The sequence below is a fragment of the Lissotriton vulgaris genome, chromosome 10 (assembly GCF_964263255.1).
Source record: "Lissotriton vulgaris chromosome 10, aLisVul1.2, whole genome shotgun sequence".
NCBI classification, from domain to species: domain Eukaryota; kingdom Metazoa; phylum Chordata; class Amphibia; order Caudata; family Salamandridae; genus Lissotriton; species Lissotriton vulgaris.
Window position 1 is genome coordinate 26,863,206 of NC_141698.1, and position 18,994 is coordinate 26,882,199.

Sequence of the window (18,994 nt, forward strand, 5' to 3'; positions counted from 1 at the left end):
GCTCTTGCTTTTGTTGTCTCATTGGCTTGGAGAGAGCAAGTCCAGTTCAAATTGCATTCGCACCCGGTCAGCAGAGGTTGGCTCTAGTCTAGTGCTTCCATATGCTGACCATTTGACACTTAAAAAAAAAAATTTTTTTGCTAATGTTCTTTGCAGAGGTTCGAGATTCAGAAGTTAACTTGTATGTTATCTTGAATGTATTTATAATCTTTGTCCAAGTAGCGTCTCTTGATAACCCACAACTTTTTCCCCATAGTAGAGGATATTATCTTTTGCTGCTTCTGTCCTAGATTTTGAAGACTTCTGTGCCAGTTAATTTCTTAGCATACGGTTTAAGAGCTGTTCATACCCCTCAATCATATGTCCTCTATTCAAGCGCTTGAGTTTTGCGCAAAGCCAAAATGCTTGGCTTAGTTACCTGGAAAGGGAGAAAGAAGTGGAAAATAGCCTGTGCCCTGAGTGGCTGTTTCTTCTAGATTCTGATTTGTCTAGTTAATACTTTGTAGTTTTTTGATAATATATTGGTTAACACTTGGTGTTTATCACTTTTGCCACAGAAAATGGCACTGCTGTTAAACTTTTGTTTTTGTGCAGCTCACCACCTCTGGTGCCCCCTTCTGGTCTGGCCCAAAGAGATGCCCACATGCCTTAACGTTTGATACACACACGGTAAGTAACATGACCACATTTGCCAGTTTTGTAGGCCGACTCATTTAAGAAGCTGTGGCCATGTTTGTCCTTCTGCATTCCACCCTATGTTTTTTGTCAGTTTTGTTGGTTACCTTTTTGTCACGTCTTAAAATATATTTCTTTAAACGCTCTTGTTTGTTTTTAATTTGATTGTGTTTTTGTGCTGTAGCTTTTTTTTGCTAGTTTATTTACTGCCATTTTCTTTTATGTTCACATGTTTGTGGTCTCCTGCTATATTCCTTTTTGTACAAGCCCCCTTGACTTTCAAATCTAGATAGATTTTATTTATTGAATAGATGAATTAAGATTTTCTTGGAAAGTTACCCTCCTGTAGTCCCCCATTGGCATATCAAAGGACCTGTTTGTTATCATGTATGACACTCATTTTATGTTGGTGGTTTTAAATCCAATTTCGGGAGTGATAAGTAGGGCTCCTAATAATGCTTCTTTTCTCTCATCCGTTCCTAGACATTGCACATGGACTACATATTAGCTGCTGCTAACCTCTTTGCACAATCCTACGGTATCCCTGGATCCAAGGACAGAGCGACGGTGGCTGATATTCTACAATCAATCCGCGTACCTGAATTCACTCCTAGATCTGGTGTCACAATCCACGTCTCCGATCAAGAGCTCCAGAATGCCCATGCTTCTGTTGGTATGAGCCTGCGGCACTTGCTGCTCTGCTGATTTGCCCATTCTGTCCTCGCACCTTCCTTTAAATCCTTTATCTATAAACAAATGTTAGCCTGCACACAAAAACAGACGAGTGTAGGGCTCTGGTAGATTCTTTGCTGCATATCATGCATGCCTGCTCACCTAAGGAGATGAGTTGTCCTGGCTCATACAAGGGGAGAAATGGTGCCCGTTGAGCAGTTTTATTTTTACTTCCCTGCACCACATTCTTCTGTCTTGGAGGGATGTGGATTCAGGCAAATGCTAAATTGAAATAATTATCTTTACTGAACAGTTTTGGCAGTACTTGCGGATTAAACACTTTTGGCTGAAGTTGATCAGTAAGTTTTCCAACTTATAATTTCCTTTCATTTACTAAAAGCTACACTTTTGCATCATTTAAGTTTTTTTATTTTGTAACTGTTGGTGGATGCCACAACGCAAAGAAGCCTGTCAAGGGTAGGCAATATTTTTGTGTTTATTTCTTTGGTGCAGAAAGAAACTATAAACTGCAACTGTAGCTAGCATGTGAATATTGCTGAAAATGCTCTTCTTGTATAGCTGCTTTAAAAAAATGTTTATAAAGAACAAAGTAGCAAGTGGTACCTTTGTGCATTTTAAATCTTTTGATGTAGTGAAAAGAAATCACTGAAGGGCGACTTATGTAAATGTGATGTGCCTTTTTAATTTGGATAGTTTACAAGAGTGATTTCAAGACATGCCAAACAGCATGGAAGTAGACTGCTAAAACCTAAGCTAGAACCATGAAATAGTACACTATCTTTCTATAAAAGGATTCCGGCAAGGATATTATTCAACCTATGCTAATGCAAGAGTAGCAGACCAGTTTGATCTACTCCAGCATCCCCTCAGACAAAAGTTAACATCCGCAATGTTCCTACTTAATTTGGAACTGTGTCCTCATTTGATTTGTCGTAACCCCTTCTAAGCCACTTTCAAAATACAGGGCGTCTAAAGTAAACATGGGCCTTCACATGAACATATTCACCATTCATCTTTCATATGCCAAACATTGAACGAGGCCAAAGGCAGATAAATCAACATATGAAGGACCATACGGTGGCAAACCAATTGTGTAAGTGCTGGGTGCATCGTTGTCTACCATTGATTGTAGTTTTTTCTTCAGCTACAGGATCACTTGGAAACAGAGTTGCCATTCCAGCACCAACCAGATCTCCATAATCTCAGAAACCAATCAGCCAGAACTGCATGTAAAACTGATTAGTCAATTTCAAGTAGGGCTTTTGGAACATGTAAAACTTATTTTGACACTGCATTCTGTGCCGTCAACCAGAATGACTCGTGTTCCAAGGGAGATGCCTTCACATACCTTCAGAGTGGTTTTTGGGATCAAGTAAGATGTATTGCTTGGGGTCTTTGTCTTTCATGGGAGAGAAGTGGTGGAAGGATTGAATCAGTTTGGTTAGATAAACTACTAAACCTTAAACCTTGAACAGAAGGCAAATGTGTTGAGCTAAAAACAAGATTTACAGGGGTCCTGATTCTTCCGGCTTAAATTCACTCGCCAGCACAGACCAGTAAGAGCTAAAAAAATAGCTCGACCTGATAAAATGTCACGCAAAATTGCGAGTGGATTTTTCGAGGCCTGCTATGTCTGGCAAGGGTTTACACTAATTTATTAACATTGTTACCGGGGTTCCCAGATTGTGGAATAATTCAAACATGAGAATCTGTGAAGGATTCAATGCTGGTGAACGAATTGGACACCACTGGCTATTGTGGCTACAGAGGAGGGAGTGTCTTGCTATGGTGGTGAGAAGGGCAGCCGGACCTTAGCCTACCTTCAGTGGTAGTCCAGATGAACTTGACAGAGGTGCTTCAGCCAGGAGTAACCACCTCCGAATTGCTGCTCCGATTTAATGAAGCCTTCTCGGACATCCTGCTTAGGAATTGGTCCAAACCCAGCACAGGAGCCCCTGTGGGCAGGACGATTGCCTGACACCATCGACTCACCCGACCTCAGGGGACCCCCAGTTCCTCATGCAAACCCTACCCCAGAGAGCTTGGTCATCCAAGCCTCTACTTCCTGTGTAAATCCTAGCACGTTCCCTACCGCCCCACTGGATAGGGAATCCAAGAGGCTGGACATCTTGCACAAAAGTTTTCTTCCACCAGCCTGGCACTGTGATGCGTGAATGCTGTGTGCCTTTTAGGCCGTTACTTCCATGTGCTATGGGATTCGGTTGTGCAGGGGCTGCCAATGGTTCTGGAGGAGTCCCAGGCCATACTTTCTTAAGCTGCTTCTGACTGGAGATATGTAGCGAAGTTCATTATCAGATAAGGACCGTATACCAAGACTCACTATACAGATCAGTTTAATCGACTATGGCCTTACGGCACCACACCTGGCTGAGAACTACTGGCTTTTCAGGGGATGTTCAGTCATCCTACTTCTGACATATGCCCGCTGGCATATGCAGGCTCTGAAGTGGGACTTGAAGTTTCAGTGGGCGCAGCGTCTGGGGGGAATCTCTATGATGTAGTCCAGTTCTCGGAGTGAACTGCAAAAGATTTGCAGTGGTGGTTAACAAATTGCAATTGGGTCCGCATCGGACCCCTCTCCCATCCAGATCTGACTGTGGTGACAGATGAGTGATTCCTGGGAATGGGCGGCCATCTGGGAGAGGTGGAGATCAGAGGCCTCTCATCTCGCTGTACATCAACTTACTGGAGCTCTGGGTGATCCGCTGGCATTTAAAATAATTTCTGCCCACCATCAAAAAACGGCTAGTGTAGGTGTTCACTGACAACATCACTGCATTGTGGTACTGCAGCCGACAGAGCGGGGTGGGGTTGTGGACTTTGTCAAGAGGCCCTGCTTCTCTGGACATGGCTGGAAGCGTCAGCATGGTGTTTCCCTGGTGTTTCAGCAAATGGTGGACTCTGAATGTCAGGGCAGACAAACTCAGCCGAAGATGCTTAGCAGATCACCAATGGCGTCTCCATCTGGAGGTTGTGCAAGATCTTTCGGCATTGGCAAGAGTCTTGGTTAGATCTCTTAACCAATGTCAGTAGTTCTACTGGCTGGCGTTCCCAAGGTGCCTCTCGCTCTGAGACACTTTTCGTCTCGAGTGAGTTTAGGCATCCTGTACGTCTTTCACCCATACCACTGCTACCCAGAGTTCTCAAGAAGATCGGGAACGGCAAGTCCCAACCCATTCTTGTCACCTCAACAGGGCTTGGAGGGTTTTGTATCCCGAGCTGATAGGCATGACCATCGGTCCTCCAATCAGGCTGCCTCTTCTGGAGAATTTTCTGTCGAGGCAGCACCGAAGGGTTCTCCTCTCAAGCCTGTCAACGTTCTGCCATCATGAATGGAGATTGAGCGGCAACAGTTGACAGCTCTTGACCTTCTGCCCCCAAATCTGCACTGTTATCTTGACAGCCAGACGACCCTCCACCAAGACTTTATACTCCTGCCATTGGGTAAAGTATGTGACCATGTGTGGTGAAAACCAGGTTGACCCTCTTTCTGCTCCCCCCTCTCATGTCCTCCGCTTTATCATTTATTTTGCCCAGAAGAGCTCTGCTTTGGGCACCCTAAAGGGCTATCTGCCATCCCCGCCTTTCTGTGGTTGCCTGATCAGCTATCCTTCTTTAAATCCCCTGTTGTACATAGTTTCTTAAAAGGTTTCCAACACGTTCCCATCTTCACCCTTCATCATGCCTCCGTGGGACCTTAATCTGGTCTCAACTTTTCTGATGTGCGCTCCCTTTGAGTAATTGCACCATTTTCCTTTCAAGCTCCTCGCCATCAAGACTACCTTTCTGCTGGCAATAACATCTGCCCGGAGGGTCTGTAAGCTTCAGGCTTTGCCATCCAAGCCTCCGTACCTGAACATCTACTCAGACAAGCTGCTTCTTCGCACTAGAGCCTCCTTTCTGCAGAAAGACTTTTTTTTTTTAAATATCTTTATTGGCATTTCGCAAACTAGAAAAAACATAGTTCACAAATGTTGGCAGAAGACCATGAGAGCATCATACCAGATAGTGTCCAATAGTACAGACATAGGTCCATCTCTGCAGAGACTCTTGCACACTACCATTTCAGATTGTCACTCCAATAGCATGTCCGGAGAAGCCCACCCCACACATCATATTATCTCTCCCTCTCTCCAGTAGTCACTCTGGTCGCCTTGCTGTGGGTGCGTCCGTCATGTCACCCAAAGGAAGATCAGAGTGGGTCATTGTCCAGCGCACTGTCAGACGTTGGGCCAGTGTTGTCCTCCGTTAGATTACCCCGGTCTCCGTCCTCTGCAACATCCGGTGTCAGTCCCCTTTCCAGGAAGCTAGACCAAAAGTTTTTAGGTCTGTTGCGAGGGGGTAATAGTTCACTATAGTGTTCAGTCTGAGTGCAGCAGTATGTCATTTCCCTTGTCCATTGAGCTAGTGTGTGGGGAGGCCCCCTCATCCAAGTAAGTGCAACACACCTTTTAGCTAGTAGGAAAGCCATCTCCACAAGTCTCCTGTGTATCGGTCGTAAAGGCTTAGAGTAGCCTAGTATAGCCAGCAAAGGGTCCGGGGTCAATGTTAGTGGTGTGGTGTTGTTAACCTCCTTGTATACCGTGCACCAAAATGTGTGTATTTGCGGACAGGACCAGGCCATATGCAGAAAGTCCTCAGTGTGCGCCCCACACCTTTCACAATTTGAGCTGTCTCGTAGGCCATATCTGTGCAACCTTTCAGGGGTGTAATACGTCCTATTTAGATATTTGAAATGGAGCAACCTATGTCGGCCATTAAGAGATATGCGCCTTGTACTTGAACAGCAATACTGCCATATCTCCTCCGTCAGGTCAGTCTGCAGATCAGACTGCCACACCAGTCTCGGTTTGGCGTACTCCGCCGTTCTTTCCGACAGGTCTATTTTAAACAGATTAGTGATCGGTTTCACCAGGGACTTGGCGTTAACGACGTAGTCCTACGTTGAGATTATATGCGGTTCATGCATGTCATCCCCTAGCAGGGCTCTAAGTGCGTGTCTTATTCTGTGAAACTGGAAACGACATATCACTGGGCTGCGTACGTCGCGCGTAGCAATGTCATCCCAAGAGGGGACTGCACCGTCTGAGAACAGATCGCCCATCTTGTGGATGTTAAGTTTTTTCAGTGCTATTATCACCTCTTTCTCCAAGCATGGAGCCAGCCAGGCACACCATTCCACAGCTGAGTTCAGGGCGTAGAGCAAACTGCATCATGTGATGCCACGCGTGGGTTACCGCTTTTAGGGAGTCAAGGATGCCCATCGTCGGTCGCTGGGCTGTGCCAGCAGCGTCGGAAGAGGCGTCGGGTCTGCCACAATCGTTTTGATGCGAACATATGGGATATCCAGCGGACCGTGGATCCAGTGATATGCAGGGGCGCGCCGCGCGATAGTATAGCTCCAAATCTGGGGCGTTGAGGCCCCCAGCTGAGTACGGGCGCGTGAGAATGCTCCATTCCACTCTCAGTTGCTTACCCGCCCATGCACACCGAACTATCAGGCCCCTCAGTTGACGAAAAAAGTTACTTGACAGTACCGTGGGGATGTTGCAAAACAGAAAAAGGAAACACAGCAAAACTTTCATTTTCATAAGTGCTATGCGCCCCAAGATCGACAATGGTAAGGAGATCCATTTGTCCATGTCCTCCTCTAATTTAGAAACCACAGTCCCAGGCGTATCCCCTTATGCAGAAAGACTTCACTCACTTTCATGTTGGCCAGTTCATCACCTTACCTCCTTTTTTTGCTTGCCCCATCACTCTAAGGAAGAGGAGAGACTCCATTGACTGGACCCAAAAAGAGCGTTGTTGTTCTGCGTTATCCGCACAAAAGGGTTCCAGTTGGACAACCAACTCTTCGTGGTGTATGTCGGAGTGAATGTTGTGCAGAAGCAGAGTGTCTCACAATGGATTGTGCTCTGCATTAAGATCAACTACGCATTGGCCAAGATGCAACCCTGTGATAGCTTGCATGCTCATTCCTCCAGAACTAAGGCTGCGACCACTGCATTAGCACGAGCAGTCCCAGACCTGGACATCTGCCTGGCAGCAACGTGTGCTTCTGCACACCTTCACAAAACACTACTGCCTATATAGGCACTCTGCTCTTCACTTCCAATGTCGCCACACAGAGTCAATAGACGCCACATACCTAATCAACTACCTAGCAGGAGTACTGATCACGAAAAATTGCCGGATATACTCTGACAGCTGGTAAAAATTCTTAAGTAAGGAGTATGCTTCTAGATGGGATTGGGTGCCTTGTTGTCAAGGGGAGATCTCCAGCCAGAACCAACACTGCCGGTTCGGGCAAGGAGGTTCCTGGAGGCAACCACCGGTTGGAGAGGTGAGTTGAGATGCTGGGGGTTGCCTGGACACTGTCTGTTGGGTCACCCAAGACCGTGGGGCATCAGGTGCAGGGGTGTCTTTTGGTGTCGGGCTTCTATACCAGCTCCATTCATGTAGCCTGCAATGGCAGTGTGTGTAATGGTATTGGGCCTCTGAGTGGTACAATAAGTGCTGCAGCCCAAAGGCCTTCCCGGTCACAGTGTCCTTGGTACCTATGGTACCATTTACAAGGGACTTGCATGTGGCCAGAGAGGTGCCAATTGGGGTTGCAAAGGTACAGTTTTAGGGAAAGAACATAGGCCCTTGGTACCTGGTTAGCAGGAACCCAGGGCACACTTGGTCAAAGAGCATAAACACCAGGCAAAAAGTGGGGGGGGGGCAACAATGCAAAATAGGGCACTTTGCTACCTAGTGTAGACCTGTTAACGCTAGGGGATGAGGCACATCCTATTGTGTTCCGCTGACTCGGTCCCATGGTGCCTTTTAATGAAGCCCTTTGAGACATCTTGGGGGCCTGTCCCAATCCCTTCTCTGGTCCCCCTGGAAATTGCCAAATTATAGTGAATATTGTCAACAGTGTGCAACTTTGATTTACGTGTTAGAGAGCTAGTAAACTTCAACTGAAAGTGTATTGTGGAGCATATCCTCTCTTCTCTGAATCTTTTTAATTGAAAGATGTACATACATTTTAAGCTTGGGATTAGCTGAAAACGTTGGTTTATTCCTGTTTTTTTTTTTGTTTTTTTTTTTTGCCAGATGACAGTCGATTGGAAGAGCTGAAGAACTCGCTCCCTAAACCAGACAAGTTGACGCCCTTCAAAATGTTTCCCATTGAGTTTGAAAAGGTGAGGTAGTTTACTCTACATGGGTGGAGCCTAAAAATTAGTCTAGTGCTATATTTTTCAGTTGTTGGTCATTGGTACCTGCCAATTAAACAGTCAAATAACGTCACTTTTTCTATTTGCACTAGGATGATGACACCAACTTCCACATGGATTTCATTGTTGCCGCCTCCAACCTGCGTGCTGAGAACTATGACATTCCTGCAGCGGATCGGCACAAGGTAAGGGAATGTGCAAAAGTTATTACCACTGCACTAGAAAACAAGCATTCCAATGCAATAGGTCTCGCAGTAGCAAAGTTTAAAGATGTTGGTATTGCAAATGACATTGTTTTTTTTATCTATTTTGTTTTGAAAGCAATAACTATATACAAGGTTATGTATAATAGTATGTGATAGTGGGGCAAATGTGTTATAGGAAATAGTCTATGCACGTGGGATAAGACGCTATCAACTACTGCCACTCCGTTTAGCCCTGGATTAATATGATATTTTGCCAAGTGTATTTTCTGTTGCAGAACACATACCATGATTGCCAATCGATGCTTTGTGGTGAATACTTAATTTCCCCTAACTTCAAAGAATCTGTTGGTGATACTTGTGTGCATTCCAACATATACACACAGTAGGAATGGGGAGCATTCGTTTTTAGTCACTGTGATTTTTCGGAGATCTTGCTCTGTTTTGCTGTCTTTGGGGTAGTGTCATCCAAAACAAGACGTCGATCTTTTTCGATATGGGACCTTAATTCACTTTCCCAGTCTGGTGACAAGTTTCATGTCAAACTACCCACTGCCTGGCAAAAAAACTTGTCTTCACATGTCGCATTAAAGAATCGCAGGGAATGACAGGAAATAAAAATACGGCCCACTGTGGTACCGGTTCACATTTAAAGGAGGAAATGTACATGCGTGTGTTAAGTGTTCTGTGAGAAAGGCAGTCCACAGAGGACGATAACCGTGTACTGTTAAGAAGTCAGAGAGGCAAAGGGCACATAATCAATAGCACTCATGTGGTTTAGTATACCACCCTATACATATATATATATATATATATATATAATCAGCCCAGTTAGTTCCTGTATCGAGCTTTATGGCGAGGGCATCCTAAACTACCAGCACAGCCCTCCATCTCCGACCACCTGGCTGCGCTGGGAGGTAGGCGTAACCTGGAGCCCTGTGACTGATTGGAAGGGGGGGGGGGGGGGGGGGGGAGGGAGAGCAGACAGAGTGGGATGAAGGGGAGACAAGACTGTGAAAGCAAGAGTACTGTGCTAATACAATGACCTCCTAGTAAGAGCCCATGCGTGCAGTTCTTCCCGAGACTAGAACCAGTCCACGATCGGGGCACAGAGAGCTCCCACCTCCAACGTGCACACGCACCAGCTTAAGACCCCCTTCAGCTTGTAACCTGTATCTGAAAGAGACACGTTAGTGATAGATTCCTTACCTTAGAATATCCCCAGGCGTCAGACTGGATCCGGAAATTTTTGCGTAGCAATACTCCTGCGCGCTGGTAGGCGTCGTCTGCGGCTCCGCGTCCGTCGTCGGCGTCGTGAGCGCCGGGATGACGTCATCGGAGTATATAGACGGCGCCCATGCGCGCTGACGTCAGTTCTTCTTTTTTCCGCGCCAGCTAGCGCAGATCCGGAAGAAGCTCTACCCCCAGTCACTTTTTGACTGAAATCTTTTTGATCTTTTTGATCCTCTACTTAGTCGATTCTCGACTATCGGTGCCAGGGATGCCCGGGTTCAAGCCTTGCTCGAAGTGCGGCCGACTCATGTCGGTCACGGACCCCCATCGCCGGTGCCTGAAGTGCTTAGGCCTCGACCACGACGATCGAACCTGTGACGACTGCCGGGCCCTGACGTCGAAGGCTAGGCGGGAGCGGTCCCGCAAGCGTCTCGAGCTGAGGCAGTCGGCCCCGCGCCGCTCCAGGTCCCGGTCCCGGTCCCACGGGAGGTCGAGGGACAGGTCGCGAGGTCGGAGTCATCGACGTTCCGGGAGTGGTCACCGATCGTCTGGTTCCAAGTCCTCAGGTAAGAGGCATGAGAGGTCGGAGCGACACCATCGGTCCTCCGACCCGCCCCGTCGCTCGCACGATGCGACCGGGGATTCGGGCGACACCGCCCACGCGGCTCCGCGGGAGTCGCAAGCGTCGCCGCCTGCCCCACACCTTCGGGTCCCTGGGCACGGCGCGTCGCAGGAGGAGGTCGAGAGGTACCTCATGGCCATGAGGGCCCTCCCTCCTCAGTCGGTTCCCGTGGCGCCTTCGGGCCGATCGGCTCCGTCTGGAGGTCCTTCCGGGTCGGGCGCTTCGGCCCCGACGACGTCGGGTGCTTCGGCCCCGGCGCCGCTGGCGACTTCGGTCCCGGCGCCGCGCGACCTCGCTGGATCCGGCTCCGGATCCGGGACCTCGCCGGTCGACCTTACGACCTCACCGGCGACGTCCCTTCAGGTGTCGTCCCCGGCAGCCGTAGTGGTTGCCGACCCCAATGCTTCCTACGGTCCGCCTCAGGCGTCGGAGGGGCGCCGCTGGGCGCCGATTCCGACGACCTTCGGAGAATTCTATCTCCACGAGGAGGCCCTGGCTGTTGATCCTGGTCTCCAGGAGCCGGGTGACGAGGAGCAGTGGGAGGGGTCCGAGGACCCTCTGGCACGTGATTGCCAGTCTCATCAGGACTGGACATATGAGCTTGGGGAGGCCAGTGGTATTGACACATCGCCAGACACTGGATTTACATCGCCCCCGACTGTGGCTTCGGAGGCGGGTTCCGCTTACAGTGTAGTGTTGACGAAGGCAGCTAAGGCCCTACACCTTGAGCTCCCCGTCGCGGCCGTGAGGACTAATCTCCTCACTGAGGTGCTCAAACAGCAGTCCGGCTCCGCGGAGCCCCTTCTGCCGTTCAATGAGGCCTTGTGTGACGTTCTGCTGGGCACTTGGTCCAAGCCCGCCACAGGTCCCCCTGTGGATAGGAACGTGGCCAGACGCTACCGCCCGGCACCGGGCGACCCTTGCTTTTTGTCCACCCACCCCACCCCCGAGAGCCTGGTCATCCAGGCCTCCACTTCCCAGACCGCATTCCCGACGGCCCCGCCCGATCGGGAATCCAAGAGATATGAGCAGTTCGGGAAGAAGGTCTTCTCGTCTGTGAGCCTAGGGCTCCGGTCAGTGAACACCAACTGTCTCTTGGGCCGCTACACCCACACTCTGTGGGACACGGTTGCGGAGGTGCTGCCACAATGCCCTGAGGAGGTCAGGGCTAAACTCAGCCAAACCCTTGCGGACGGCCGAGATGCGGCACGCTTTTCTATCCGGTGTGGGCTGGATACCACGGACTCACTGGGCAGGGCGATGGCAACGACGGTGGCGGTTCGACGCCACGCCTGGTTGAGGTCCGCCAATTTCTCGGCCGATGTCCAGGCCACTCTCCTGGACATGCCGTTTGATGGCCGTCGCCTCTTTGGCGACAAGGCAGACCATACGCTGGAACGTTTTAAGGACTCCAGGGCCACGGCCAAGTCCTTGGGCCTTGCGGCCCCACGCCAGCAATCGGGTGCCTTTCGCTCCTTTCGTGGCCACGGAAGGGGCGCCCCACCACGGACCGTCAGCCACGCGCCGCAGAATGTTCAGCAACGCGGTGGCGGCCGTGGGGACCGCCGTGGCGGTGGTCGGGGCCAGCGGCGAGGCCAGTCCACACCTCCCTCAGCAGCCCCCGCCTCAAAACCTTCCTAGTCCGAGCTTTCAGGCCCATGTGACGCCTGTGGGAGGCAGGGTTCGCCATCACCTCTCCCACTGGCATACAGTCACTTCGGACAGGTGGGTGCTGCAAATTGTCCGAAGGGGTTTCTCCCTCCCCTTCGAGTCTTCCCCTCCATCCATGCTGTGAGAAGGTGGCCTGATATGCAGTGGTCACTATTCTAGTGCCCACTATGTATCAGTCCAGCAACCCTTATTGATGATTGGTTGTAAGTCAACCTTATAGACCAGCTATCCTAGTAGCATGGATACGAGCAGTCTAAGGCTAAAGACTCGAGAGGGCGTGTTAAGCCAGCTGTTTACCACACATATACCCCTTGAATACCCAGTGAAAGGACACCACACAAGTGTTATGAAAATAAACAGTTATTTATTAAAGATCACAACAGCCCTGTACTCTTTGTGAGGACAGGGTACTAAGCACAAACCAAAACTCTTACAAAAATACTTAAGTTAGCACAGTATATACAAATGCCCGAGGGGCACGGAAAACCATATACTCTGAAAGTGGAATGCGAAATTCCTAGCAGGTAAGTACAGTACTAATAGCTTTTGGAATCGCTAGGACTTGACTAGGGAATCGTTAGATTACGTCTAGGAGGCCTAGGGGACTCGGGTGCAGTGTGTGCACTCTCACGCGAGATGCGGGACAAAAGTCTATGGTAGCTAGGAATTAGAAAGTTAGTGTTCTCGGGCGAACCCGACCTGGTAGGGAGAAAACGAAAGTAGATTCTGACCCTTGGATAGTGAGGCTATGCTGGGGCACCGAAATGCCGAAGTTACCTAGCCCAGGGGCTGCAGCTGCATAGGTCTGAAAAGACGTCGGGAATCCTCGTGGACGGACCAGGAGCCGGAAGAAAAGATGCTGGCCGGTGACCAGTGAAGAAAGTTCAGTCGGATCCAAGCCTGGATCTTGAAGATAGATGACACCTGAAAGCAGAGGGGACCAAGTTCGAGACTACTAGCCAGTAGTCAGTGGGCACCAGGAGGGCACCGGATGGTAGCCACCTCGACTAGGTGAGTGGGTGACGCTTGACTCGAAGATCTCACGGACCAGGAGGCGTTGTCGGCGACCAGGATGGAGGATCGAGCTGTCCCACGAAGATAGAAGCTGTCGGCGTCGCTGGACCCAGGATTGGGCAACAAAGCCTTGGCAAATTCAAGCCCACGCGGTGGACCTAAAATGGCGTCTGGAGTGGACCAGGAGGGTCCGGGGTGCCTCTCTTGAACAAGGAAGCAAGGGCCAGTCTGGAGCAACCAGACCAGCAGTCGTGAAGTCGTTGGGCGTCGTTCAGAAGGCCACAAGCCAGCCGGCTAGTAGCCAAAACAACGCGGTGCACAGCAAACAGCAGAAGGGCCCCACGCCGATCGTGGAGATGCAGGGGGGCTGATCTTGGGTGCTGGAGCTGCGCAGGGTCGGGGCTTCTCGGACCCCAAAGCACTCACCAGTGGAGGACACGGTGGGCTTGCAGTAAAGATGTCGTGCAGTCTTGGCGATCGTCGGTCCCTTGAGGTCTCGTCGCACTCACGGTTCTCAGCTTGGCTGTAGAGGTGAGTAGAGGTCAGAGGTGCCAGGGAAGCCGGGTCTCGTCGAGCTGGGTCGTCGGATTCGTGAAGAAGGACTTGCAGCAGACCGCAGTGTTCTTTAGGATGGTGCCCGCTTGATGCAGGGTGACTACTCCTTAGCCACAAGGGAGAATCTTGAAGAAGAAATCGTGAAGTCCTTTCGAAGAAAGTGGTATCTTGATTCCAAAGATGATCTAATTTTAACAGGGGGCCCGCTCCCATCTTTATACTAAAAAAGGGGGCTGACCCGGTGACTAGGTCCTGCCTATGGGTGGGACCAGGAGGGGGGTGGTTACACCCCTCTCCCCTGCCGGACTTCCCCAGGCCAGGGGGCTGGTGTGCCCCTGGAACTGGTTCTGACTGGCCTATGCGTAGTGAGCACCGGGGTGCCACTCAGCAGTCACCTTCCTGAAAAGCCCTGCCTACCCAGGATACACAAAACCATGTCTGGGACGGTGCTAGCACCGCCCCTGACAGGAAACCCTTTGTCCAGGCTCCCCTCACTGGAAGGACTCCCAGCTGCAGGGGGTCAGACTCGTGTCTGTGGTGGCAGCATCCATTTTGTGGAGCTGAGGCTTCAGTTAACTTTAACCGGGGTTCACAGTTACATACATGTCGTGTCCCTCTAGAAGGGTGGAATGCTAACCCCGTCGCCAGAATTGGCGAGGGGTTAGTATTCCAATTCGTATGACACCTTACTCGACATGTTTTGATAAAGCAATACCAAAGATAGCATTTAACCGCGAGGATTATAATGCACTTAAGAGTATATGGTATGCGATATCATGGAACAGCTATTAGGACTTGATTCCGCAAGCTGCAGACAGGCTCAGCTCATGCCAGAGCACCATCTCACACGATTCCAAGCACTCTGCCTTCAGGATTGTCAAGGCCTGCCATAGGAGTGACTGATAGGAATCTGTGTGTCCATTTTAGGGTTAGGTATAGGTATACTACACCTACAGCAAAGGGTGATTACACGACTTTGCCCCAGCTGTCATGCAGCCAGTTGTGTCAAATTTAGGAGGCCAGCCAGGGGTGGCACAATACGTGCTGCAGCCCCTGGCAGCCCTGGGTACACCTATGCCCTGAGTTACAGGGTCTGATAAGGTGGCCCAGTACCAATTGGTAGATGCACCTAGGGTACATGAGGTAATTTAGAAAGAGAACAGCCAGGCTGTGGGTCTGATTGGCAGGCCCACAGCCAGAGAAAGTCGTAAACCAGTGAAACAAAAGCAAAAAATCTGGGTGATCATAGGATTGCAGACCCTACTCTCCTACATGACCCCCCCCCAAACTTTGGGACAATAAGCTAACCTTGACCAGGTGAGTCTTCTTGTTCTAAGTGGAAATATCTGGAGAGCCCATCGGCATTGCCATGATCAGTACCAGGCCTATGTTCCACTGTAAAGTCCATCCCCTGTAGGGAAATGGACCACCTAAGCAGTTTGGGGTTTTCACCCTTCATCTGATTTAGCCACAAGAGGGGCTTATGGTCGGTCTGAATCTTGAAGTGAGTGCCAAACAAGTATGGCCTCAGCTTCTTCAGGGCCCAAACCACAGCAAAGGCCTCCCTCTCAATAGCTGACCAATTCTTCTCTCTGGGGGTCAGCCTTCTGCTTATAAAAGCAATGGGCTGATCCTGACCATCAAAATTCAGTTGAGAAAGAACAGCTCCCACACCCAACTCAGAAGCATCTGTTTGGACAATGAATGGTTTGGAGTAGTCTGGACTCTTAAGGATAGGTGCTGTGCACATGGCCTGCTTTAGGTCATCGAATGCTTTTTGACAGCCTGCTGTCCACTGAACCTTTTTTGGCATTTTCTTACTTGTCAGTTCATTTAATGGTGTCACAATGGAACCATAGTTCCTGACAAACTTTCTGTAGTATCCAGTCAGGCCCAAGAAAGCTCGAACCTGAGTCTGGGTGGTTGGAGGAGCCCAGTCCCTGATTGACTGTATTTTGCTCTCCAGTGGCTGAACCTGGCCTCCACCTACAAGGTGGCCCAGGTATACAACCTGTGTCTGCCCTATCTGGCACTTGGTGGCCTTGATAGTGAGGCCTGCTGCTTGCAGAGCCTCTAACACTTTCCTCAGGTGGACCAGGTGATCCTCCCAGGTGGAGCTAAAGACAGCAATATCATCTAGATATGCTGCACAGAAGTCATCCAGCCCAGTAAGGACTTGATTCACCAACCTTTGGAAGGTGGCAGGTGCATTTTTCAAACCAAAGGGCATTACCACAAATTGATAATGCCCACCAGGGGTTGAAAATGCTGTTTTGGGCTTGGCATCCTCAGCTAACCTGATTTGCCAATACCCAGCTGTTAAGTCAAATGTACTTAAGTAGTTGGCAGAAGCCAATCTATCTATAAGTTCATCTGCCCTTGGTATTGGATGGGCATCAGTCTTAGTGACTGCATTGAGACCCCTGTAGTCTACGCAAAACCTCATCTCTCTCTTACCATCTTGGGTGTGAGGCTTTGGCACTAGAACTACTGGACTAGCCCAAGGGCTATCTGAGGGTTCAATGACTCCCAATTCCAACATTTTCTGCACTTCAGTTTTTATGCAGTCTCTAACATGATCAGGCTGCCTGTAGATTTTACTCTTGACTGGCAGGCTGTCACCAGTGTCAACCTCATGGGTGCACCAATTGGTCTGACTGGGTGTCAGAGAGAACATATGTCTGAAAGACTGAAGAACCTGTTTACAGTCTTTCTGCTGATGTTCAGAGAGGCTGCCACAAAAGACAACACCATCTACTGACCCATCATCAGGATTCTGAGTGAGCAGGTCTGGGAGAGGGTCACTCTCTTCCTCCTGTCCCTCATCTATGGCCATGAGCAAGCTCATGTCCTTCCTGTCGACATATGCTTTGAGCCTGTTGACATGGAGTACCCTGTGGGGACTCCTGGGAGTTCCAAGGTCCACCAGGTAGGTGACCTCTCCCTTTTGCTCAAGAATTGTGTGGGGCCCAGACCATTTGTCTTTGAGTGCTGCTGGGGCCACTGGCTCCAACACCCACACTTTCTGTCCAGGCTGATAAACAGTCAGGACAGCCTTTTGGTCATGCCAAGCTTTTTGAAGTTCTTGACTGGCCTTAAGGTTTTCTGATGCCTTCTCCATATACTCAGCCATCCTGGAGCGGAGACCAAGTACATAGTCCATTATGTTGGTTGCAGGCTTTTTGAGAGGTCTCTCCCATCCTTCCTTCACCAAACACAAGGGGCCTCTCACAGGATGCCCATACAAAAGTTCAAAAGGGCTGTAGCCAACCCCCTTTTGTGGGACCTCTCTGTAAGCAAACAGAAGGCAGGGCATCAGGACATCCCATCTACGCCTGAGTGTTTCAGGTAGTCCATGAATCATCCCTTTTAGGGTCCTGTTGAACCTTTCAACAAGCCCATTGCATTGTGGGTGATAGGGTGTAGTGAATTTGTAATTGACACCACACTCCTTCCACATAGCAGTTAAATAGCTTGACATGAAGTTTGCACCTCTGTCAGAGACAACCTCCTTAGGGAAGCCCACTCTGGAGAACACTCCAACTAGGGCCCTTGCCACCACAGGGGCTGTGGTGGTCCTAAGTGGAATAGCTTCAGGATACCTGGTGGCATGATCCACTACCACCAGTATAAACTTGTGCCCTGATGCTGTCTGGGGTTCCATTGGACCAACAATGTCAATCCCCACTCTTTCAAAGGGCACCCCCACCACAGGCATTGGTATAAGGGGGGCCTTTGTTGTGCCACCTGACTTACCACTGGCTTGGCAAGTGACACAGGAGCGACAAAACTCCTTGGTATCCTCATTCATGTGAGGCCAGTGAAAGTGTGAGACAAGCCTGTCCCAAGTCTTTGTCTGGCCTAAGTGTCCTGCTAAGGGAATCTCATGGGCCAAGGTAAGTAGGAAACCTCTCTGAGACAAGGGTACAACCAGCCTCCTGGTCATGCCAGGCTTGGGGTCTCTTGACTCAGTGTACAGGAGTCCATCTTCCCAGTATACCTTGTGGGTACCTGTGGCGTTCCCAGCAGCCTCAGCAGCAGCCTGCTGTCTGAGGGGTTCAAGAGAAGGGCAGCCTAACTGGTCCTTCCCCAGGTCTTCCCTTGAGGGTCCCCCTGAACCCAAGAATTCAACTTGATCAAGTTCAAACTCTCTAGGCTCAGTTTCCCTCAATTCCTGCAGGTCAGCCTCCTCTGAGACTTGATCCACAACCTGGGGCAAGGGGGAAGGCACAGCCTTAACCCTACTGCTCTTTTTCTTGGAAGGTGTCTGGTCCATTGTTCCAGGATCCAGCACCTGTTCAGTGGGGCATCTTCTGGCCTGTGACCTAGTCACAGCAAACACATGTGCTGGCAAACCTAACATTTCCAGATGAGTCCTCTGCTCCACTTCTGACCATTGTGATGACTCCAAATCATTGCCCAACAAACAATCCACTGGGAGGTCTGAACTAACTACAACCTTCTTTTGGCCAGTTACCCCTCCCCAGGAGAAAGCTACAATTGCCATACTATGATTGGTAGTGACATTGCTTGCATTGGTCACCAGGAATTCTGTACCTGGCATGATCTGTCCAGGGTCCACAAAGCTAGGTGTCACCATTGTGACACTGGCACAAGTGTCCCTATAGGCCTGAGCCATTTTTCCATTAATAAAAGGTGTCTGTCTGTATTTGCCCAAAGTATTGGGACTTATGTCAGGGGACATATCCATATCCCCTGTACTGACAAGGACAGCCTGAGTGAGGGTGCCAACTAAGTTGTCACTCCCCTCAGAACCCAGGGTTAACCCTACTAAACCCTTGGGAGGTGCACTACCACTGCTGGCTGTACTAGGGGGCACAGGTGCCTTAGGGGCTGCAGTGGCAGGAGTCTGCCCTCCTCCTTTCTTGGTGCACTCACTAAACCAGTGAGTTTTACTTTTGCAGTATTGGCACCACCTTTTAGATTGGCCTTCTTTCTTCTTTTGGGGAACTTGACCCCCACCCTCTTTGGGTTGTTGGGGACCTGTCGAAGACTTCTGGTCATTTTGTTCCCCTTTCGAATCCTTACCCTTCTGGTCTGCTTTCTTCTGACCACCTTGA

General features: G+C 49.8%; 1 protein-coding gene across 3 annotated transcripts in view; it reads left to right on the forward strand.

Moving 5' to 3' along the window:
- UBA1 (ubiquitin like modifier activating enzyme 1) overlaps positions 1-18,994 on the forward strand; it is a 284,616-nt gene that overhangs the window by 187,376 nt on the left and 78,246 nt on the right. For all 3 annotated transcript variants that reach the window (XM_086940309.1, XM_086940308.1, XM_086940310.1), the window contains exons 19-22: positions 595-669; positions 1,159-1,348; positions 8,494-8,582; positions 8,708-8,800. In XM_086940309.1, coding sequence (XP_086796435.1) covers positions 595-669; positions 1,159-1,348; positions 8,494-8,582; positions 8,708-8,800 — 447 coding nt within the window. The remainder of the gene's footprint in view (positions 1-594; positions 670-1,158; positions 1,349-8,493; positions 8,583-8,707; positions 8,801-18,994) is intronic.